The 24665-nt window shown below is 44.9% G+C and overlaps 1 protein-coding gene across 2 annotated transcripts in view; it reads right to left on the reverse strand.

Annotated features, from left to right (window-relative positions):
* Hectd4 (HECT domain E3 ubiquitin protein ligase 4) overlaps window positions 1-24665 on the reverse strand; it is a 150667-nt gene that overhangs the window by 117298 nt on the left and 8704 nt on the right. For both annotated transcript variants that reach the window (XM_032886787.1, XM_032886788.1), the window contains exon 2: window positions 32-549. In XM_032886787.1, the coding sequence (XP_032742678.1) occupies window positions 32-549 (518 nt within the window). The remainder of the gene's footprint in view (window positions 1-31; window positions 550-24665) is intronic.

Below are 24665 nucleotides of genomic sequence, written 5' to 3' on the forward strand. Positions count from 1 at the left end.
GCCAGGCGGCGTGTTGTATCGTCTTCCTTACCTGGCACACGCCAACGCCACCAGGGCAGCAGCAGCATTCTCCTTCTGCTTGTGGGGGATGTGTCGGCCTGTGTCCGAGGTCTCCTCTAGCCAAGAGCACAGCAAGGTTTCTATCCCACTGAGACAGTCAGCAGGCTCCTTGGTCAGGCTCAGAGGCTGACAGTCTCGCAGGCAGTTTAGTAGCACCTCAGCAGTTATGTTACAGAGGGAAGGGTCTGTTCTACTCTGGGACTGAATGAGGGGGAAGACCAACAGGAGGCCCACCCGGGACGTGAAGGGCGCTTGTTCGGGTTGCTGCAGCAAGCCCTGCCGCTTGAGCAGGGCCAAGGTCTCTTCATCACCTGAGCCTTCCCTTTCGTGTTGCTCCTCCAGGGCCAGCTGGCGCTGGGCATTCCACAGTCCACGCAAGGCGTTCAGGCGGTATTCCAGCAGGCGGGCATAGGCATTGCTCTGGTTCCCACAAACAGAGCGCAAACGTTCTGCTAATTCCGTTGGGTTTTTGGTCTCAAATGTTAAAATCTACAAAAAATAATAGAGAAGTGGTTATGCACTGCCTTCCCAGAGACGTTACTGGAGCAAACATGCTCAGTGGACTACAAAGAATGCACAGTGCTGGGTAGGTGACTCCCACCTTCAATTCTAGCTCTCAGGAATTTCTTAAGATCCACAGTCTGGGCTACAGAGTGGCACCCTTTTCAAAAGAGCGAAACAAGAGGCTAAGGTAACAGCTCAGTGGGTAAGTGCGTACCCTATCCGTGTGAGAACCAGAGACAGGGCCCCACCTTCCTCATAAACACTAGGAGAGGTGGCTGACACCTGTATCCTAGAGCGCTTGGGAAGCAAATGCAGAGCCATGATGGGGCAGGCCGGCTACCTAGACTACCGAAATAGACAGTTCTGGGTTCAGCTAGGAGACCCCATCTCAATGTATAAAGTTGAAAGCAGTCAAAGAAGACACTTGATGTCAACCTCTGCCCCCAACACATACAACATAAACAACACATAAAGAAAAACAAATCAAAAATAATTCTAAAAGTAAAAATAGTCACATCAAAACTTATTTCCAGGGGTTGGGGATTTAGCTCAGTGGTAGAGCGCTTGCCTAGCAAACGCAAGGCCCTGGGTTTAGTCCTCAGCTCCAAAAAAACAAAAAAACAAACAAACAAAAAAAAAAAACCCAAACCAACTTATTTCCATTCTATCCAGGCAGTAGTAGCACACACATTTAATCCCTGCATTCAGGAGGCAGAGGCAGAGGGGGCAGCAGGAGCAGCAGGGGCAGCAGGAGCAGCAGGGGCAGTGGGAGCAGTGAGGACAGAGGGAACAGAGGCAGGGGCAGACAGATCTCTTCTGAGTTTGAGGCCAGCCTGGTCTACAGAGTGAGTTTCAGGACAGCCAAGGCTACACAGAGAAACCCAGTTTCAAATATAGACAGACAGATGGACAAATTGATAAGTAGATGTGTATGTGTGTATATGTATGTATATATACATGTATTTCCATCCCATTTGAACCAAACTGAACACTTGAATTGTAAACTTAGTTCTTCACTGATGGAGATGCAGGCTTTTCTGTTTGCTCCTTTCAAACTCCAGAACAGAGCACCAAGAATGATGCCTCACAGTAGAACTCATGCTTAGCTGCTTTGGTAAAATCCTTAGCACCAAATGTACATACACATGTAAACATGCATGCATACATAACCAGAGACCAGAGTCCCCAAAACAGCCAGCGGTACTGGCCAATAATCTCAGCACCCAGTGGAGACCCGGGCGGGACGGTGAGTGCAAGGCCAGTCCAAAGGAAGGGAAAGAGGGAGGAGGGAACGTGGTACAAACATCCAGAATGTAGAAATGTCTTTGCTTTTCTCCAAGCCTCTGCCTTCTACCTTTTCCCAGCGCTGGCCCAGTCTCTAGCTTACTAGTATAAATCTGCAGAGGCAGACAGAGGTGAGCCACCATGTGGTTGCTGGGAATTGAGCTCAGGACCTCTGGAAGAGCAGTCAGTGCTCTTAACTACTGAGCCACCTCTCCAGCCCCATAGAATTTTTACATAAATATACAACAGATTGTATAGCTTTATTATACTTATTCTTATATTAAATATTACATTTTGAGCTTATATTGTTATTATTTATGTCAACTATCTTATATATATATTTATTTATAGTTGGAGTTAACTAAAGATTCTTTCATTCTTAACCATGTATTTCAGAAACAATGTTCTAGATTTAATTTTTTCCTTTTTTAATGCTGTAGATTTCTAATAAGAATAAATTGCTGGATTTAATGATACTCAATTGCTTTTTGATTCCTGAGTTTAGAATGCCTGTATTGAATTTTTTACTAGTTACTTCTGATCCCCTGAGTAGATGAACAGTGCACAGAAGTAAAAGTGTACACAAGTGGACTGTATATTCAGGAGACGAACTGTGTAAGAAATCACAAAATGAAGTTATAATGAATCCAGCCTCGCATGGTGGATGCACTTCAGTGGCAGTGGCTCGTTACAAGGCTTGGCATCGTCCAGAGCTGCCCATGCCTTCCTTACTCGGCGCCCTCTCCTGCAGCCCGTCCACTCTCAGATCCTCCAGTTTGAAGGTCATGGCCCAAAGCCATTTCCTACAGCTTTCAACCTTCCGGTTTTAGTAAATCAGCTTCAGGGGCCCTCTATTCTCATACTTAGGAATACTGAAGGACTTGTCTCAGGTCCTTATATAAAACCACTGCTCTCAGTAACTGCTCCTGACAAAAATGTCATTAGAAAATTAATATTTTTCTTTTTTAAACAGGGAAGGCTACTTAAAGAAAAGGGAAGCTCCCTGTCACCCTTAGTCATAATGGTCAGCGAGTACTTTAGCAGTAAATGCTACAGTCACCCAGCTAAGGAAGGAACTTCCAAAGGAACTCTCGGCTTTAACGCAATTTTATTATTATATTTGAGTATGGATTTTAAAACTAAGATAACAGTTATTCTGAAGGATCTAATAGAAGGGAGAAAAATATTCTGGGAAAATATTGTGGGAATATTAGACAATAGAAAAATAGAAATAGAATAATAGACAATAGAAAAATATTGTGGGAAAGTCTGATTTGACCAAGATTCAGTAGTTAAAGTCAGGAGCCCAGCACTGGGGTACAGGAGGAGGCCACATAGTGAGAGTGTGGCCAGTCTAGTTACATAAGACTCCGTCAAAACATAAACAAGCTGGGCTGCGGAGTTGGCTCAGCAGGAAAGAGTGGTTACTGCTTTCGGTGAAAACCCAGGTATGGCAGCCAGCATCCCCATCAGATAACTCACACTTGCCTGAAACTCCACTGCCAGGGGATCTAACTCTCTCTGGCCTCCATGGGCAACTGCATGCATGGTATGCATGTACAATCACACACACACACACACACACACACACAGCCACACACACAAGCATACACACACAGAGATACACACAGAGATATGCACAGAGATATGCACACACACAGTCACAGACACACAGTCTTTTTTAAAGGAGTGGTGACATTTTTTTAAAGTCATGATTAGAGTTGATTTCTTTAATCAAAATAAAATTTCTAAATATCTCGTAGTCAAGCACCAGTAACAGAAATGGATAAACTGCAAGTCTAGGAGACACAAGACAGAGTCGTCTCCAGCACCATAGGAACTGCTCTACTCCCCATCCGCTCCATGGGCTGACTTAGCTCCTGCTTGGGAGGAAGGGTAGGAAGGAAAATGAAAAAACACGCCACGGGTTGGGGATTTAGCTCAGTGGTAGAGCGCTTGCCTAGCAAGCACAAGGCCCTGGGTTCAGTCCCCAGCTCCGAAAAAGAAAAGAAAAGAAAAAACACGCCACAGACACTGTGTGCTGTGAACCATTAGAACACTAGAGTTCTCGAGTCTCTGGAAAGAAATGATGGTTCTAACCAGAGAGACCAGCCCCATTATTTTATGTACTGTGCCCCACTGTGGCACATTAACCAAGTCAGCTCATCAGGTGAACCGTCCATTATTTCAAAGGTCAACTGGTGGACTTACAGCCTCGCTGAGGTTTTAAGTAGTTTTAGGTTTTGAACCTTCACAAATTGACTTCTTAATCCATTTTGCTGATTCTTCTACCATTGTTCCTGCTATGGGAAAGTATTTGGGAAGTTCAAAGAAGACCAAAAAGGCCCATGAATCAGATGAATGATTGGAAGGGTAGCATCCCATCTCTAATGGGGAAGCCGAAACTCAGGGTGGATCACTAAATCTACTGAACCCAGCCCTTAAGCTGCATGGCCCCACACACACTTAGACACGTGTTCATTCAAATTCACTCTCATCAGCTCCTAGTCTCCAAAAGGGCCTTCACCTAACCAGCATCTGTTCCACCTTAGAGGCTAGAGAGATAGCTCAGCTGTTAAGAAGAGCACAGTCTGTCTTCACACACACCAGAAGAGGGCATCGGATCTCTTTACAGATGGTTGTGAGCCACCACGTGGTTGCTGGGAATTGAACTCAGGACCTCTGGAAGAGCAGTCAGTGCTCTTAACCGCTGAGCCATCTCTCCAGCCCCTCTTGTTTACTTTCAAGCACCATACTTTAAGATGCTCTTAAGAAACTACAGAGAGGGGGTTGGGGATTTAGCTCAGTGGTAGAGCGCTTGCCTAGCAAGCGCAAGGCCCTGGGTTCGGTCCTCAGCTCCGGAAAAAAAAAAAAAAGAAAGAAACTACAGAGAGTATGTGAAAGGGGATGACCCAACTAACGTGGAGAATATGTCGCAGGAGAAATGTTTAGAGAAGTGGGGGTGCGTGGCCTACAGAAAATGAGATGATGGAGCTGCTTCACCGCAATGCAAAGGCTACCATGTACAAGAGGAAGACAGGGCCTCTACTGCCCTGAATCAGGAACAGAAAGTTCGTAAGGGGCTAAGAGTTCACAGTCTACCTCAGAGTCCTTGTGTGGACCTTCTTTACCAAAGCCCCACTGTAACTCCCAATGTAGACCACTGTCACCGCCTCTCCCCACAAGAAACCATGCACTTAATACAATCACACCCCATTTTCCAAATGATCCAGCTCTGGAACAGCCTGCTTAAATCCCTATAGTCGTTTGTTCCTGACATTTCACGGCAGGTCTCCATTAGCACCCTGTACAGACCCATGTCTGTTTACCTTCAGCAGTAGATGGCCACAGTAGCACTAATGAAGAAGCTGCCATGACCATCCATCTGCAGGTGGTGTAGACATGCTTTCATTCACCATGTTATAACCCTAAGACTAGGGCTGACCATGCCATCCACGGGACGACCCATAGCCTGTCATCGCAGATGGCTGCCCCATTTCACACTGCATTCAGTGTGTGAGGATCCCAACTTTTCCACACAGCACCTAACTCTGCTCTCTCCACCTCTTCTCACCAGAGCCATGCTAGTCCGTGCTCTAGGATCTCCCGTGGCTTGATCTACATTTCTCTGGTCACTAATGATGTTCAACATCTTTTCACGGGCTTACTGATTATTTGCATATTTCTTCGGGAAAAAAACTAGTGCAGGAGTAGGAGTCTAGCTCAACGAAGAGAGCACTCAGCTAGAGCAAGATCCTTAGCAGAGCAGTGGTGTGGAGGAAAAGAAATAAAGAACAGCCCATTTGAAGAAAGGATATTTTTGCCAAAACAGTAAGGACAGATACATATCAAGTAAGTTTAAATCAGGCATGGAGACGTGCGCCTGAAGTCCCAGAACAACTTGGTCTGTTCACTGAGTCATTGTCCCAAAAACCTAACACAACAATGATTTGTATGACTTTTGCAGAATTGTTTAGTGAACTGTCCTACTGATGAAACATAAAAGATAAAGCCCTTGGGAGGCGGAAGACAAGTGGATCTCTGGAAGTTCAAGGCCAGTCTGTTCTACATAGCCAAGTTCCAGGCCAGGCATATGAAAACCCTGTTATAAAAGCTTAAAAAGGGGGTTGGGGATTTAGCTCAGTGGTAGAGCGCTTGCCTAGGAAGCGCATGGCCCTGAAGGCCCTGGGTTCGGTCCCCAGCTCCGAAAAAAAAAAAAAAAAAACAAACAAACAAACAAACAAAAGCTTAAAAAGGAAGAAAATGCACCTCACTGATTTCTTGTAGCTGCTCTAACAAGTCAGCACAGATGTTTAAGACAACAGATCTTAAACAGTTTGCAGGTTAGCATCCCAGATCACTCTCCTGGGGCTAACATCTACAGCTCTGCCAGCATCTCCAACAGAGTCTCTTTCTTACCTCTTGTAGCTTTCCTTTCCAGCCAGCATTCCTGGGCTGGTGGCTGTACTCCTTCAATCTCTGTCTCAGTTATCTGGGAAGGGAGTCTCCCTCTGCCTCTCTTGTAAGTGCGCCTGCCTGATTGTACCTAATGCCTACTGCAGCTGCAAAGACTCCTTTTTCCTTAGAGAGTGACACACAATCACAGGATCCAAGGTGAGAGTCTTCTACCTAGTGCTCAGGAACTGAGGATGGAACCTAGAGCCTCACACTTGCCAGACCAGCAATCTGCACCAAGCTGTACCCCCAAACCCTTTTTATACACTTTTATTTGGAGACAGGGCCTTGAAACCTGGCATAAATGGGACGTATGTGTAATTCTTGTATTTGAGAGATGGGGGCAGGAGAATCAGGAATTTAAAGTCAGCCTTGGCTATACAGCAAGTTCACAACTAGCCTGGGCTGCCTGAGAGGACTTTGCAATAAAATAATTTGACGACGACGATGACGACGACAATGACGACGAGGACGACGACGATAACGATGATGATGGCGGGGGCGGGGGAGATTTCACTTAGTTGTCTAGGCTAGCCTTGAACCTATTCTGCAACCCTTGAATTTGCAGTCCTCCAGCCTCTCCCCCTCAGTAGCTGAGATTGAAGGCCTGTGCCCCAGGGTTGGTTCTTTTATCTTAAGGCTCACTGCTCAGCCAGCAGCACGCAGCTGTTGACTACTCCTAAATGATTTTCCACAGAAACACATGTGCATGCAGTCAGGAGAGTCACAGCCCCACTGCTGACGAGCTCAGACACACTGTCCTCAGTCATGCAGACAGAGAGGCACGCAGCAGCAAAAATAACACAAGTGCACAACATGGAAGGTTCTTAACACAAGAAGCCAGAAACCCCAAATGTCACATGGCAGACTGCTTATACAACGAAACCTCAAAAATACACAAACCCCACTCTCTGTTACTTAGGGGTTTGTGCAGAACATGATGAGACAGCAAGGAAAAAGGAAGAAAAAAAAGGAAATTCAACAGTGTTTCTAAGAATGAGAAAGGGCTAAACTGTAGAGACCATGGGGTTCTGAAGACTCTGGTGAGGACTTACATCCTTGTTACTGTTTTGAGCCAGGGCTGGCCTGGAACTCACCATATAGATGAGGCTGCCCTCAAACTCAGAGATCTGCCCTCCTGCCTCCACTCCCATGTGCTGAGATTAGAGTGTGCGTCACCACACCTCACTCTACTTCTTTAAATGTAAAATGGGGCTGAAAAAAATAAACAATTTTTTTCAAAAGGAAGGGGAAATATTACACACACATGCACATACAATGCAAATTATATACCATGAAGAGTGTGTTTATGGCATATGCATTATATATGTATATGTTAGGGACACTGACTGCTCTTCCAGAGGTTCTGAGTTCAATTCCCAGCAACCACATGGTGGCTCAAAACCATCTGTAATGGGATCCGATGCCCTCTTCTGGTGTGTCTGAACATAGCTACAGTATACTTATAATAAATAAATAATTCTTATTTAAAAAAAAAAAAAAAGAGCCCAAGAGCTGATGCATAAGCCAGGCCTGGGGTATTGCTGTGATCACTGTCTATACAAAGGGCCACCTGCTGTCTGGGGGAAGAGTAGAGCCTATAGAAGAAAGGAGTGGGCCAGGCCTAGAAAAGCCATTTCTGGTTATCCCAAGTACAGAGGCGCTACCAGCAGGTAACAGACAGAGACCATCAACTTAGGAAACTTCATAATGTACAGGCCAGCCCTACAACCAAGAACTATCTGGCCCAAATGTCAACCACGGTGCTGAGGTTGGAAACTCTGGTCTGTAGTGACCACCTGAGACAGTGCCTGTAAGGCTAGCTCCTGCCATCCCACATGATGAGACGGCTTCCCCACAAGAGATACACAACACCTCAGTGAAACCTTTCCCTCCTCAGACTCTCACACAGGAGACATACTAATCACATGCTGAACACGCACACAGAGATAACTGTTAGCTGCCGGAGGATTTGTACGATTATAAAGTCTTCAAGGATAACGTCCCGCTCTGTCCATCTGTATGTCTCCAGCACTGAAGGAGCTGCTCGGAAGGTTTCTAAATCCTGATGCAGAGCACAAGGCAATCAATCACTCGACAGCACTGACTATATTACTGCAAAAGAGCATCCAAAACCATCTCACATTCTATCGTTACATCTTATAATTTAGCCCACTCTGAACCCCAAACACATCTCTAAGTTCCAGAGAACCTGACACTATTAAGTGCCACTATTTGACAGATATTGAATGAGCAAAGGACAAACAGTGCTACCCTGCAGCAGACACATTTCCCCCTCAACCAGAGCAAAACAGAAGATCACTGGATATGAGTAGACGCCCTTGCAAATGCACTCCAGCCCTGCACTTCTCTTTGAGACCTGGCCTTGCCCCAGTGTCTGCGGTCAGGCTCTAACTTGAACAAGGAACCCAGAGTGAGTACCACGTATAGATGATTTTCAAGTCAGGGGCACTGCGTGCATCTACACCCATGCGTGCTGACTGCTGGGCTGTGTTAGGCAAGAGCATGACTCAGTCAAGATCCCTTATGACTATGGCACCCCACTAAGGACTTCTAAGAAACAGAAGCACTGTCTGCTTCAGGCCATGGGTTTAGGCCTGTCTCCGTTTCTACTCACGGCTGTGCCGAATGAGAGCTGCCTGGAGACCATCACTTCTCTGGCTAGTTCTTCTCAATTGAAAGACTTCCCCTTAGAATTCAGATTCATCTGTCACTTCAGACAGCAAAGAACAAATGTTCAGGAAAACTAACTGACTAGCTAAAATTAAATGTACCTTTCCTATCTGAGACTTAATGCTGTTGGGGGGGAGGGGGACAATGAGCGAAACACTCCAGGAGAAGCCACCGAAAGAACACAATTCCCTTCTTTGCAAATCTAGGAAAAACCCAGAAACTTCTTGTGAAATTGACGCATTAAACATTGCCACAAAATACTGGTACTACCAGCCCAAGTGTAAGCATTCTCCTTTGAACATTGGAAAGTACACACTGACTCATGACTGGTAAGCTTCACTATCAGTATCTGCTTAGCTACTGGCCCTGTCCCATCTGTGAGCAGAGAAAGAATCAATTTATGTGGTCTTATCTGGAAGCATAATTTCATGTTTCTAAAAGTTTTATCAGTTACAGGTCAGCAAAATGACTCAGTAGATAAAAGCACCTGCCACCAAGGCTGACAATCTGATTGATCCCCAAAGTCCAACGTGAAAGGAGAGGGCTCTCAAAGTTTGTCCTTTAATCTCCACATATGCAGACATGCACATCTGTGATAAGAACAATTAAATTATTTAAGTTTTCTAAGTTTCATAAATTAGTAAGAGTAAAGTATACAAAAAAATGTCTTTTTTAAAAGGATTTATTTTTATTTTGTGTGTTTGTCCATACATTTGTCTGTGTACCACATGTAGGCCAGGCCAAGAGATATCTGGCCCCATGGAACTGGAGTTACAGATGGCTGTGAGCTATCATGAGGGTGTGGGAACCAAACCTTGTCTTCTGCAAGAGCAGTAACTGCTCTGAACCACTGAGCCACCTCTCCAGACGGAGATCCCAGACCCCACCTCTCCAGATCTTTTTTTTTTTTTAGATTTATTTATTTATTTTGTATATGAGTACACTGTAGTTGTCTTCAGACACACCAGAAGAGGGCATCAGATCCCATTACAGATGGTTGTGAGCCACCATGTGGGTCCTGGGATTTGAACTCAGGACCTCTGGAAGAACAGTCGGTGCTCTTAACCACTGAGCCATGTCTCCAGCCCACCTCTCCAGATCGTAAATGAAAGACTTACATATGTCAAGGTTTTTTTTGTTTTGTTTTGTTTTTTTAAAGATTTATTTCTTATATATAAGTGTAGCTGTCTTCAGACACACCAGAAGAGGGCATCAGATCTCATTACAGATGGCTGTGAGCCACCATGTGGTTGCTGGGATTTGAACTCAGAACCTCTGGAAGAGCAGTCAGTGCTCTTAACCACTAAGCCATCTCTCCAGCCCATATGTCAAGGTTTTAATGTGTGTATGTGCTTTGACTGCATGTATGTATGGGTAGCATGTGCATGCCTGGTGAGTCTGGAGGAAAGAAGAGGGCTTAGACCCCATCAAACTAGAGGTACAGCCAGTTATTAGCTGTCATGTGGGTGATAGAAATCAAATCCAAGTCTGCAAGAGCAGCAAGTGCCCTTAACTGCTGAGCCATACATGTCTGTGCACCACCTGGGTGGGTGCCTACGGAAGCAAGGAAAGGGTGCTGGATTCCTGGAACTGGAGTTATGCAGAATGTAAGCCATGAGGGTGCTAGGAACCAAATACGGGACCCCTGTCAGAGCAGGCAGCAAGTACTCTTAATTTCTTTTTTTTAAATAATTTTTTTAAGATTTATTTATCTATTATATATAAGTACACTGTCGCTGTCTTCAGACACACCAGAAGAGGGCATCAGATCTCATTACAGATGGTTGTAAGCCACCATGTGGGTGCTGGGATTTGAACTCAGGACCTCTGGAAGAACAGTCGGTGCTCTTAACCACTGAGCCATCTCTCCAGTCCAAGTACTCTTAATTTCAACCATGCAGTCCCACATCTTCTTTAAGTGTGCTGAGTGTGTGTGTGTGTGTGTGTGTGTGTGTGTGTGTGTATGTGAGAGAGAGAGAGAGAGAAAGAGAGAGAGAGAGAGAGAATCTTACCCTCTCAGACAAAATGCATCTTCTTAACGCTGCTTTCAACTTCGTTTCTGAGTTACAAACGATTTGTCTAGCAATGATACAGGATAAATACATGCAAATAATCAGCCAGGTACGGTGGGGCCCGCCTATCATCCCAGCACTAAAGTGGCAGAGCTCTGGGAATTCAAGCAAGCCTGGTCTACATAGCAAGTTCCAGGCCAGCAAAAGCTGCATAAGGAGTAGGGCTGAAGAGATGGCTCAGCGGCTAAGAGCACTGACCACTCTTCCAGAGGTCCTGAGTTTGATTCCCAGCAATCACATGGTGGCTCACAACCATCTGTGATGGTATCCAATGCCCTCTTCCGGTGTGTCTGAAGAGATCAACAGTAAACTTACATACATAAAATAAATAAATCTTTAAAAAAATAAAAATGAATGAATGAATGAATAGCTGCCAAGTTGGCTCAGTGGAGGACCAGGTTTTGTTTCCAGCACCCACACAGTGGCTCAGGAATCTGGTGCCCTCTCTGACCTGTGTGAGCCTCAGGCATGCATGTGATACATAGACATACATGCAGACAAAGTTCATACACATAAATAAACTTACACATTTTTAATAAAAAAGAAAGCATACTATGCTTATGTATTTATGTGGCAAAGTTCTTGTGGAGATGCTTATGTGGAGGTCAGAGGACAAGAATGGATTCTTTACCTCTACCATGCAGGTCCTAAGATGGGACTCAGTTCCTCAGGCTTGGTAGCAAATGCCTTTACCTGCTGAACCATCTTGCTGACCCATGTAACACTTCAGTATGGTGTAACACAAACAGCAGTCTTTTCTGTTCGTGGGAACAAGGACCAAGAGTTCCTAGGGAAACTGCACATGGTGGTACACTTGTAACTCCAGCACTCTGATGGCAGAGGCAGAAGACTGCCACAAGTTCAAGGCCAGCATGGACCGTATACAGAGTATCAGGATAGCCAGAATTACAAAACAAGGCCTGTCTCAAATTAAAAGAAGACAGGGGAGGAGCAGGAGGGAAAAGGGGGGAGGAAGGTGAGGAGGAGGAGGAGATGAGTGGGGAGATGGCCCGGGGTGTAATGTGCTTGAATCCAAGCTGAGCTCAGACCCTAGGATGCAGGTGAAGCTCGATGTGGGTGTCAAGTCCCGGAAACTTAGCACTCCTACCATGAGAAGGGAAGCAGAGACAGGAACGTCCCCAGACTTGTGGGCCAGCTAGCCTGGAGGACACAGGAAATGAAAGAGCCTGTCTCAAACAAGGTAGAAACCTACCTGCATAAGGACCAACAGTTAAGACTGCCCTCTGGCCTCCACACAGGAGCCATGACACATGCATTACACACACATGAACATATATACAAACACACATATACAAAGGGTTTTTTTAATGATTTATTTTTTTATTTTATGGGCATTGGTGTTTTGCCTGCATTTGTGTGAGGGGGATCCCCTGGAACTGGAGTTACAGACTCCACGTGGGAGTTCTAAGCTCCCAAATGGGTGCTGGAAATTGAACCCAGGACTCTGGAAGAGCAACCAGTGTTCCTAACGGCTGGGCCATCTTTCCAGCCGCACAAAGTATCTTTTAAAAAGACGGTGTTCATAGAAAGCTTAGTAATGGGGGCAGAAGAACAGTATCCATCAATGATTAGAACCCAAAACTGCACTAAGAAGGCTCCACTCACTGCAGGCCTCCCCCAGGAGAACCACACATCAGGTGCGAAGGGAGGATCACACTGATGGCTGGTTTCTGTGCTCAGGACCCACATTCTGAACCACTCCTTGCATTTTTTTATTCAGGCTTCCTAATCAGCACCCAGGGAATTAGTTTGGAGGCCATATCCCCTTGGGCTTTGACCAGAGGCTCTGTGACAGATGTCTGTCACATCATACTAGGTCTCACCAGATACAATTTGAGATACCTCCTAACCCATAGAGACTGACCAAATTTTATTTAGAATGAAACCTGTAACTTCAAATAATGGCCTTTGTTGCTGTTTAAGCACAAGACAGGTAGTCTTCAACGGGCAAATGCACAAATATAAGAGTCTACGGGTTGGAAAAAAAAAAAAAAGAGTCTACGGGTTGAAGCTATTTGGGTTTCCACAAAGGATGGATCACTTTAAAACAGAAAGCAAGTCCTGGGTCTGGAGAGATGGCTCAGCAGTTAAGAGCATGGCTGCTCTTCAGAGATCCTGAGTTCAATTCCCAGGAACCACATGGTGGCTCACAACCATCTGTAATGAGATCTGATGCCCTCTTCTGGTGTGTCTGAGGACAGCAATAGTGTACTCACATACATAAAGTAAATAAATAAATCTTTAAAAATAACAGAAAGCAAGTCCAGTGGTGGTGTCATACACCTTGTCCCAGCACGCCAAAAGCCAACGCTGAGGCAGGCGGAGTGTGAGTTTGAGGCCAATCTGGTCTATAGAGCTAGTTCAGGACAGTGAGGGCTACACAGAGAAGCCTCATCTCAAGAAGACCAGCATACACGAAGCAAAGACTGAGGCCCCCACACTGCCTGGACTGCTCCGGGTCTTCTCTTCCCCTCTGAACTCTGAGGTGGGGAAATAAATAACCGGTGTGTTGAGTGGCTACCCTACTTGACTGTCCTCACTGTATACATACATGTGTTGTATGTGTTTGTGTATGTGTTTGCACATGTGTATGGTCAGAAGTCGACTCCTCAATCATTCCCCACCTTATCTTTTAGGACCTGCCTTTTTTATTTCACTGAGCTGGAGCTCATCAGACTCTCCCGCCCAATGCTGGGACTGCAAACACATGCCACTGTGCTGTGTCTGCTCTTAATAGTAGGGCTGGGGAGCCAAGCTCAGGTCCTCACACTCGCATGACAACCACTGGACTCACAGCACCCTTTCTACAGCCCCAATCTGATTTTTTTTCACATGGTCTTAGCCGCCCCCCCCCAAAAGAGTGGGGGTTGGGGAGAAACCACTGCAATGCCAAATGAACTCTGCCGTGAGCCAATTTTAGCATTCTGACTACAGCTTGCAGTCTTGGTGGGCCTCAGCTGTTCAGGCCTTAGGTTTGTCTTCCCATAAACACATGTACTTGCTATGTAAAATATACATTAATGTATCTACAAAGGAACTAGTATTGAATTGTAACTTCATATTTACTTTCTTTTTCCACAAATACATAAATTTATTATAGAGGATATACATTTCTGAGCTGGCCATGTGATTCTAACACTCAGGAGTCTGAGGCAGGAGAGAAGCAAGAAATTCAGGCCAGCCTGGACTATATAGCAAGACCCTGCAGAGCTTAAGAAGTTAAAAATAAATAAATAAAACTTAGAAGGCTAGGCATGGTGCCACACACCTTTAATCCCAGCACTCAGGAGGCAGAGAGCCAGGTGGATCTTTGTAAGTTTGTGACCAGCCTGATCTACCAAGTGGATCTAGGATAACTACGGCTATATTAAAAAGAGTCTATCTCAAAAAATAAGTAATTTATTAAATAAAAAACTAATTAATTAAATTAAAAAAAATAAAAGAAAGCCAAGAGTCTGGAATGGGAATAAGGTGAGGAAATTTCAGAAAGCAGTTTGCACTTCATTTGTTCCTCCTGCTGACCATCCGTGTGCAGGGAGCACACTGAACTCCCTGCACGGGTCTCTGCTTCACAAGCTCCCTCACGCTGAGGAGAAAGATACCACACTAAAGCAGTGATGCTCAAAGCGGAGCCCATGGCAGGTGGTGAGAGCTGCTGACTTACAACATAAGGACAGTATGTTGTCCCAAGCTGTGTTTGCTCTTGTGCCAACTGCTTGCCAGATGAACCTATAAACACATCCATTTATATGCGTGGCGTGTGATAGGACAATACATAGAATGCTGGGTGTGAGCTCCGCCCACAGAACAGTTCTCTTCTTAGTGTAATCAGAGATGACAGGCCATGAAATCCACACTGAGACCTGATGGATTTTCTCAGAGGGTAAGAGTATGGGCTGCTCTTGCAAAGGACCTAGGTTCAATTCCCAGAACCAAAACAACATGGCAGTTCACCATTGTCTATAACTCCTGTTCCAGGGGATCCGACACGTTCTCCTAGCCCCCACACACATACATGTAGGCACGACACACAAAAATAAGTGAATATTTTTTAAAAAAAAAATAATAAATTTCATCTTTAGTCAAATCACTACAGCACAGAAAAAAAAAGATTGGAACAAATAAAACTGTTAAACTTGAGAGATATTTTATGAAGGGATGCATATTAAGAGCCCCGCACTTCACTGGGGTGAGCACAGCATCTCTATTTGGATAAGGCACAACAGAGCACTGACCAATTTTATGGCTGAGAGAAACACATCTCATGAAGAAGACTTTAATGTGTCCTTGATCTGGCCTCTCTGATACACCTGATGTGTCCAACAGAACTGTAGATGAAAGGTTTAGACTCACAAAACAGTACAGAGAGCAAAATCCTATTTCTATTACAAATGTACACATAGATGATGATGATGATGATGTGTGTGTGTGTGTGTGTGTGTGTGTGTGTGTGTGTGTGTAAGAGAGAAAAGGAGCAGTAACAAAAATGTCTTCAACAGCCTTTAATCCCAACACTTGGGAGGCAGAGATCAGTGGATTTCTGTGAGTTCAAGGTGGCCTACAAAACTATTTCTAGGATAGTCAGGACTATACAAAGAAACTCTGTCTCAAAAAACTAAAATAAATAAATAAAGGCAGCAATGGAGAAATTCTGGCTGACTTTTCAATCTCATTTTCATGCATACAAACAGCACAAATTCCCTTTTAATAGCAATGGACATTATCATAGGAAAATCAGAAGACTATGACAGCAGACGAATGGGGTATGCTGTGGACTGAGGAAAACACACAGATTTGCTGTGCTTATTGATTTATGAGTCTCGACTTATCCACGCTGAGAACAGATGGCAAAAGAAATTGGCCCAAGTGTCACTATGACAGTACAAATATGGCGGACAGCAGGAAATACATTAGTCTTCATTTCAGCCTTTTCCTAGAAATAGCCTGGGTGTTGTGGAGTGAGAACAGGTGAGCAGGTGTGGGAGGATTTTATTTCTGGCAAGGGCTGATGGCAAAGGAGAACACTGGATGTGTTACTTTCTGTTTATTTCCAGAGAGGAAGTAAGATTGGAAACACTTCAATAGCTTATATATCTAAAACACCATATATTTGCAAAGGTTACTGGTAGTAAGAATATGGTACTTTCTATTTCTATATAAAATGTCTTCAAAGCATGCACACCATTAAGTCCAGCACTAGGAGGCAGAGGGAAGCAGGTCTCTGAATTCAAGGCCAGGCCCAGAGACCTTGTCACAAAACAAGAAAAAAAAAAATTAAAAGCCTAAAATAAATGGTATCTTTATAGTATACCCAAACAATGCAGCCGGGAAGGATTTCTGCAGAATAGCTACTAAAAGAACACTACTTCAGGGTCAACAAGATGGCTCGGTAGACAAAGGCACTCTATGTCAGGCCCAGTGATCTAAATCTTAAACCTTGGACCTACATAGCAGAAGCAAACTGACCCATGAAAGTTGTCCTCTGACCTCCATACACATGGCATGCATGTACACACACACACACACACACACACACACACACACACACACACACACACAATCAATAAACAATAAACAACAAACAATTAGGAGAAAACGTAACTTCATGTAGTTTCTCCCTTTGGCTTTGCTGAGTTTTACAGCAGGGCTATCAGCTCTCTTGTCTACACGGGTCTAACGCAGACCTGGGGATTGGCTTCTGCCGGATTCTAGGCATCTATTTTGGTTTTCTGCTAATGCTACCCAGGAGCCCATGTAGTGACACAGGAACTACATGAAATTATTAGGTCCTTATAAGCTTTAGACATTAGCATTCTTAGATTAATTCATTCTTTAAGTCTTCAAACAACCTAAACCTGAACAGGGTCCTTAAGTGAGTAAGACTATTTTATCACTAGAAAAAATAAACTGATAAAAAATTTAAAAGCCTAAGGCTCCATCAGGACACACTGCCAATGGCCACTGTGCACACCCAGGCTGCTCTGACCTTGACGCTCATCCCTGTGTCCTTCACAGCAGACTGTCCTTTGTCCCCAGATCAATAGGTCTCTTGTAAGAGGCTGGTCAGTTCTGGTTAACATTATTAGTTTGGATGGTGAAGAACTAAGGAAGAGTGCTTTCATGTCAGACATCCAGGAGAGTAAAACTGGCAAGAAGTCATCTCCCCCTTCACAGTGTGCAGTCAGGTGGGTCACTGGACACCTTGTTTCCTAGCCACAGAAAGAGTGTTCCATTGGGCTTATTTTCTTTGATACGGATATATAAACTACAAGAGTTTGTTTTTTATTTGAGAAAAGTCTCACATAGGCCAGAATGGTCTCCGGTTTGAACTTGTAATCTTTTGAGTGCCAGCATGCCTCCCTAATTTAAAACAGGAGTTCTACCGAAGGATGGACCCCACTTCACCGGGATGACACCAGCATCTCCTCATTTGTGTAAGCATCTCTCAAGCCAGGGTAAAGGGAAATATCAGTCTGATAGTAAAGGGATGAGTCTGATAGTAAATCTGAGGTGGGCACCTAGCTGTCTATGTGGAAGCATCAGACAGCCAGTCCTTGCTACTCTTTCCAACCTGCCTTATCAGTTTCAGAGAGAATTCAGATCTGCTTCTAAAGTAACTAGAGCTCACTGCATGACGGACGCTCCTGATGTGGGAGGGAGAGCGCTCCAGGGCTACTTCACCCGTCACAAGTGTGGCCGGGCACTATCGGGCTCTCCAAACATGTAGGGCGTAGTTGGGCTCGTGTGTGCTGCCTGCTGGGACACAGATAAGGAAAAGGACACAGTTGGCTTCCTCCTGCCGTCTCCATAACATGACTCACCACAGCATGGAGAACTCTAGATCTGTCTATTAACCGCTGCTAGTGTCTGGGTAGATACAAGTGGATTTCATGCTTTAAGAACAGACAAGGGATTGGGGATTTAGCTCAGTGGTAGAGCGCTTGCCTAGGAAGCGCAAGGCCCTGGGTTCGGTCCCCAGCTCCGAAAAAAAAGAACCAAAAAAAAAAAGAACAGACAAGGGCGTGCTGAGGTAGTGGCTCAGTTGGTAGAGTGCTTGCCTAGCATGCACACAGTCCTGGGTTAGATCCCCAGCACCACAAAAAACGGAGCAATGGTGGTGCACACCTGTACTCCCAGTACTGGGAGGTGGAGAAAGAAGCATTACAAGTTCAAAGTCATCCTCAGCTAAACAGTGAAGTTGAGACCAGCCTGGGATAATAAGAGCCTGTCTCGGTCAATCAGCCAATTGGTACGAAGGGCAAGGGGTAAAAAGGAACAGTGTTAATTAGCTTACTGCGTCTGTATGACATGCCGTAACGTTGCTGGGGTACTGTGCTGCTGGGCATAAGCTGCCACTTCGGAGGATGTCGGTGCGGCTGTCTAGCAGCAGCTCGAGTAAACACTGCTCATGTGCGCTTAGGAAGAGAAAGTCAACAAGTCCACGGGTGTGCATACGGCTTTCTCCTCTCAGGAGCAAGTAGAGGCCGGTGACCCTTGCTAGGTATCTTTCTAGGCTAATGGGTATTTCCACAAATTTACACCTTTCCCTAAGTTGTGAGATACGTTATTAGCCCAACTACCAATGGTTTCATTTTTATTTATCGTCTCCTCATAGAACAGCTGACTGTACTGAAAAAGTAGCCTAAGAGCTGGTTTACCAGAGGACCCAGGTTTGACTCCCGGCATCCATGCGGAGGCTCACAGGAAACTCCAGTGCCAAGGGATCTCACACCTGATACACACACATACAACTCAGACAAAACACCCAAACACATAGAAGAAAATAAATCTTTAAAAAAAAAAAAAAAAAAAGGGGGTTGGGGATTTAGCTCAGTGGTAGAGCGCTTGCCTAGGATGCGCAAGGCCCTGGGTTCGGTCCCCAGCTCCAAAAAAAAGAACTTAAAAAAAAAAAAGAATGGCAGGTGTTGATGTGTCTACCACACTCTTCACGGCTTGTTCTCCTTGGATTTCAAAGGCTGCAGAACAGACATACATTGGATTATTTTAAGAAAATACTTCTAGGTTCCCTAGAGACACATCGCCTCAAAGCAAGCATGAAGTAGTCAGAGATAACAACGACCCCATTCCTGCTCCACCATCGCCTCTAATTTTTCTTTTTTAATTAAACCAAAACAGGGGAATGGCGGCATTCTGCCTAAGCTCCACCCCACAGTTACCTGACAACAGCCAGGTGTGCCTGACACCACAAAAGGGGCTGCTTGCCCCTCCTCACCTTTCCCCCTTCCCCCCACTTTGTCCCTTCTCTCCCCATTCCCTTCCCCCCTTTTCTCCACGTGCTCATGGCTGGCCTCTACTCTTCTATTTTTCTACACCACCACCACCACCACCACCCCCGCCTTTCTCTGCCCTACTACCTCTTAACTGCCCTCCCCATGCCCTGAACAAACCCTATTCTATACAAACAACCAGATCCTCTCACATACCAAAACAAAACACAGTATAGGACCAGCTTGGGATGGAGTTGGGGGTTGGGGGTGGGGTGCTGCAACTAAGCCTAACCTCCCGGGTTCCATCCAACCCACACAGTAGAACGAGAGACAGGTTCTTCTTGTAGGCTGTCTACTAACCAAGTACATGCTTGTGCACATGCACAGGCACACATACAGACACAGTTAGAAACTATAATGTCTGTGTACTCACTCGAGTAACCTCTAAACTAAGAGGTGAGGCTAGCAGGGACTTCGTCCCTAGACTCCAGGCTCTAAGGCTTGCTAGCGACATTTCAAAAGTGCACATTTTTAACTGTGAAGGGGGATTCTGGCCAGCATTTGGACAGAATAGAATATGTGCTCAACAATATTAATAGATGTAGGTGTTTTACACTGGGCTTCTAGAGGGATTGTAAGAGGAAACACCAAGGGTTGGGGATTTAGCTCAGTGGTAGAGCGCTTGCCTAACAAGCGCAAGGCCCTGGGTTCGGACCCCAGCTCCGAAAAAAAATTAAAAAAAAAAAAAAAAATGAATAGTGGGCACAGAGCTCAAATGTTTGTCCATATTTAAACAAAGTTATCCTAATGACTTATTTTTTGTTTTGTTTTGTTTTGTTTTGTTTTGTTTTTTAGAGGCATGGTTTCTTTGTGTATCTCTGTCTGCCCTGAAACTCACTCTAGGCCAGGTTGGCCTTGAACTCACAGAAATCCCCCTTGCCTATGCCTCCTGAGTGCTGGAATTAAAGCTGTGCACCCTCAATGCCCAGCCCCCAATAACTTCTTAAGAAATATGCTGGAAAATTCCATTCTACTACATGGGCACATTTATTTGGTCACATTCTAATGCTACTACATAGATATGGGTGTTGGCATAACCAACTGAAAATGTAATTCTTTTAGGTTTCTTAACATTCAGATATTTCTGTTGTGTTTGAGACACTGTCCTATGTAGCCCAGTCTGACCTCCAACATTACATAGAGTCAAGGGTCATCTTGAGCTCCTGGTCATCACCTTCCCTGAGATCACTGGTCTGACCCATCGCACTCAGTTCATGTGGAGCTGGTGACTGAACCCAGGGCCTCATGCACACTAAGCAAGCATTCTACTAACCGAGACATATCCCCGCCATCAGTAAGTTTTTTGTTTAATCAATCAAGATGCAACACAGTAAACAACACCACTGCACCCCTGACTCCCGGATTATAGACAGAGAGTCTGGAGGAGCCGTTATAAGGCCAGCTGGCTCAGTCACTGACATCTCCACCCTATGTGACCCTGACAGGAATAAAGTGGATCCCTCCGACTGGCTAGCACCACTGTCTGATTACAGCCGCCACAGTTTACATTTACTGTCAGAGATAAACTCAACTACAATTTGATTTGACTAAAGTACAAGGATAGGGCCGCTTCAATCCCAAAGAGCATCACACCTGACAGAACATGGCATGTCAACTGAAACGAGCCTCAGCTGTACCACAGCTGTCATCACACTGAGGCCGTCGGTGTTCAAAGGCTGACTGACTGGGAACTGACTTTCACTAAATCTTGTCCCCTTTTCTCAAGAAAGTAACAGACAAGTCCTGTCATGGACTGGAGAGATGGCTCAGTGGTTAAGAGCACTGCTCCTCCAGAGATCCTGAATTCAATTCCCAGCAACCACATGGTAGCTCACAACCATCTGTAATGGGATCTGATGCACTCCTCTGATATATCTGAAGACATTTATTATATATAAGTATATATATATATGTATATAAGTATATATATATATATATACTTATATACAATAAATAAATAAATCTTTTTTTTTTTTCGGAGCTGGGGACCGAACCCAGGGCCTTGCGCTTCCTAGGCAAGTGCTCTAACACTGAGCTAAATCCTCAACCCCCATAAATCTTTTTTTTTTAAGTTACAAATGGTTGTAGCTACCGTGTGGGTGCTAGGAATCAAACCCAGGTCCTCTGAAAGAACAGTCAGTGCTCTCCAACTACTCAGCTTGCTTTTTTTTTTTTTTAAGATTTATTTATTGTGTGTATGAGTACACTGTAGCTGTCTTCAGACACACCAGAAGAGGGCATCAGATCCCGTTACAGATGGTTGCGAATCACCATGTGGTTGCTGGGATTTGAACTCAGGACCCCTGGAAGAGCAGTCAGTGCTTTTAACCACTGAGCCATCTCTCCAGTTCCTAGGTTGCTTTCTATCGAACCCAGAACCACCTGCCCAGAGGTGGCATTTCACACAATGAACTAGTCCCTCCCACGTTAATCAGGAAAATGCCCTATAGACTGGCCTTCAGGCAAGGAATTTTCTCAGTTGAGATTCCTCTTCCCAGATGACTCTAACATTTGTCAAGGGGGGGGGGGAGCCAGAACAATTTATTTTCTTTTTAATTAGATGTATCTGTAATGTCTGTGTCTGGGTATAAGTATAAGGGTACACTTAGAGACCAGAGGAGCTGGAATCACAGGCAGTTGTTAGCCACTCCAAATGGGTACTGATAACAGAACTGGAGTTCTCCGTAAGAGCAGTGCGTGTTCTTAATCACTGTGTCATCCTCTAGCCCACTGTGTGCACACTTCTCTTCTACTTTCTAAAGGGAAATTCATATATTATTTATTATTGGGGTGTGTGTGTGTGTGTGTGTGTGTGTGTGTGTGTGTGTGTGTGTGTGTGTGTGTGTGCTTCACTCCTTCCACGTTTACATGGGTTCCAGGGATCAATTTCAGGTCTTCACACTTGTATAACAAGCACCTTTACCTACTAAGCCTTCTGGACATCGAAAGGGAAAATTTAAGGAGTTCTTTGTGTTTGAGCATTAGCAGAGTTGGGCTAAGGGATGTTCAGTCAGTTAGTGCTTGCCTAGCACACAGAAGCCTAGGCATTGATCCCTAGTTCACGCAAACTAGTCATGGGGCTCATGCCTGTGATCCCAGCCCTCGGGAAGGTGCTGCAGGAGAGTCAGGAATTCAAGGATAGCTTTTACTACACAGCAGTTTTAAGCCAACCTGGGCTACATAATGAGACCCTGACTAAGAAGATGTGGGAGTTGGGGTCAGGGGAAGAGGAGGAACGTGCTGCACTGGGGCTTCTATTTAAATAACAAAGAACAAGACAGAGGCCCCTACAGGGGCCTCTCCTCAGCCTCTGTAGACAACCAGTGAATGTGCGAACACATGGAGGAATGTTTAACATTTAAACATTTTCTATCATCAAAGAATTAATATGCTGAAAATTTTGTGTTTGAAGCATTATCCCAAGAATGACGTTCCCCTGAGAAGCAATTCTCTTCTTTTTTTTTTTTTTTTTTTTTTTGTTTTTTTTTTTTCAGGGCTGGGGCCCGAACCCGGGGCCTTGCCCTTCCTAGGCAAGCGCTTTTCCCCTGAGCCTAAATCCCCCCCCCCAAGGGGGGCAACGGGGGACCCGCCATTCTTTTTTTTTTTTTTTTTTTTTTTTTTTTTTTTCCGAGCTGGGGACCGAACCCAGGGCCTTGCGCTTCCTAGGCAAGCGCTCTACCACTGAGCTAAATCCCCAACCCCTGAGAAGCAATTCTCAATAATTAAGTATCCTGCATGACCTGATATACCAACACAGAAAAACATAAATAAGACAGTGGAGAGAAAAGAAAATATTAGACTATGTAAGAGATCTCTTTAGCTCTATCCAGAGTTATTCATCCATGCTTTCGCATGATTTTAGAATGGACCATACCAATAGAACCTTGAAGGACCCAGCACTTGAATTATAATGGGTGTTTCGGTGTCAAAGCTTGCATCCCACATATGGTATTATTATTAAATGTCACATGCTAGTTGCTATTCTGGGTAAGTTGCCTTGTTAACTTTGTTCACTTATTTCATTTATAACTTTATCATTTATCCTTATAGGACAATATTTTGTAAACAAGAAGTAGAAGTTTTTAGGTTTTTTGTTCCTGACCAGGCAGGCTGCCTCAAACTTACTTGTAGCCAGGGATGGTGCTAAATGTCTTATCCTCCTACTTTTATGTCCCAAGTACTCAAATCACAGGGATAGCAGAGCCAACATATCCAATTGTATGTGGTGCTGGGGATGGAACCCAGGACCTCAAGCATGGTAAGCAAGCATGCTACCAAATGAGCTACATGCCCAGCCCCAAGGAGTACAAGTTCTGATAAGTGGCAGTGCTCAGCAGGAAGTCATCTAGGTATGTACTTGATGTCCTTGGCTCCCTCCCTCTGTGTCCACATAAGCCCTGAAGGCTCCTTCAGTCTCAAGTTCCAAACAGCCACTGACTCGGTAGATCCCCCTCCTCTAAATGCCCAGGCAAGGCAGTCTGTGCAGCTCCACATTACTGTGCACTCCGAAAAATGACAGGCAGAGGTGAAAGAGCAACTGTAGTTCAACATCTACCTGGAATGAGCAAGTCCTGGGAACTACCAAGCAGGGAAGAACTGCCCTTATTCCAAATGATGCTCAAAGCCTCTAATGCAGCAGAGCGTTTGCTGGGCTTCGTGTGAAGATGCCAGTGCTGCCCCAGACATGGACTTATCACTTAGCTCCAGAGGCAGAAAGGGGAGGTGTGGGCACCAAACACAAGGACTTAGAGATAACTTAGAGCTATTATCAACTGCAGCAGCGCAGTGGTGCACACCTGTGGTCCCAGCAGTAAGGAGGCCAAGGCAGAAGGATCACTATAAATTTAAGGCCAGCTTGACCTAATGAAGGAATTTCAGGAAAGCCAGGGCTACACAGTGACACCTTGTATTATCAAACTAACTATACTATAATCTGTGTTGAACTTTAGTTCACAACAGAAAACATCGTTGGGGGTGGGTGGATAGAGAACTGGCCACATTTCTAGTGCTCAACAATGGACAGCAGTGACAACAGGTCTGCAGAACTTCTGAAGGGGTCTGAGTGAAGACCCTTGACCATGCAAGTCTAAAGCCCACTTTGAAGAATGAAGAAAACACAATTGCATGATCGTATTCTAGATAGGTAAAAGTGGGGTAAACTCGTCTTAAAAACACTTGTGGCAACGGCTTCATAAGGACGCTGTCGGGAAGGTTCCTCCTTAGAAGGCAGGCACTGTATGCAACCCAGGCTCTTGGGACGTGGAGACAAGCAGTTCAAGAGCTCAAG

This window comes from Rattus rattus, chromosome 16 (genome assembly GCF_011064425.1).
Source record: "Rattus rattus isolate New Zealand chromosome 16, Rrattus_CSIRO_v1, whole genome shotgun sequence".
Classification (NCBI taxonomy): Eukaryota; Metazoa; Chordata; class Mammalia; order Rodentia; family Muridae; genus Rattus; species Rattus rattus.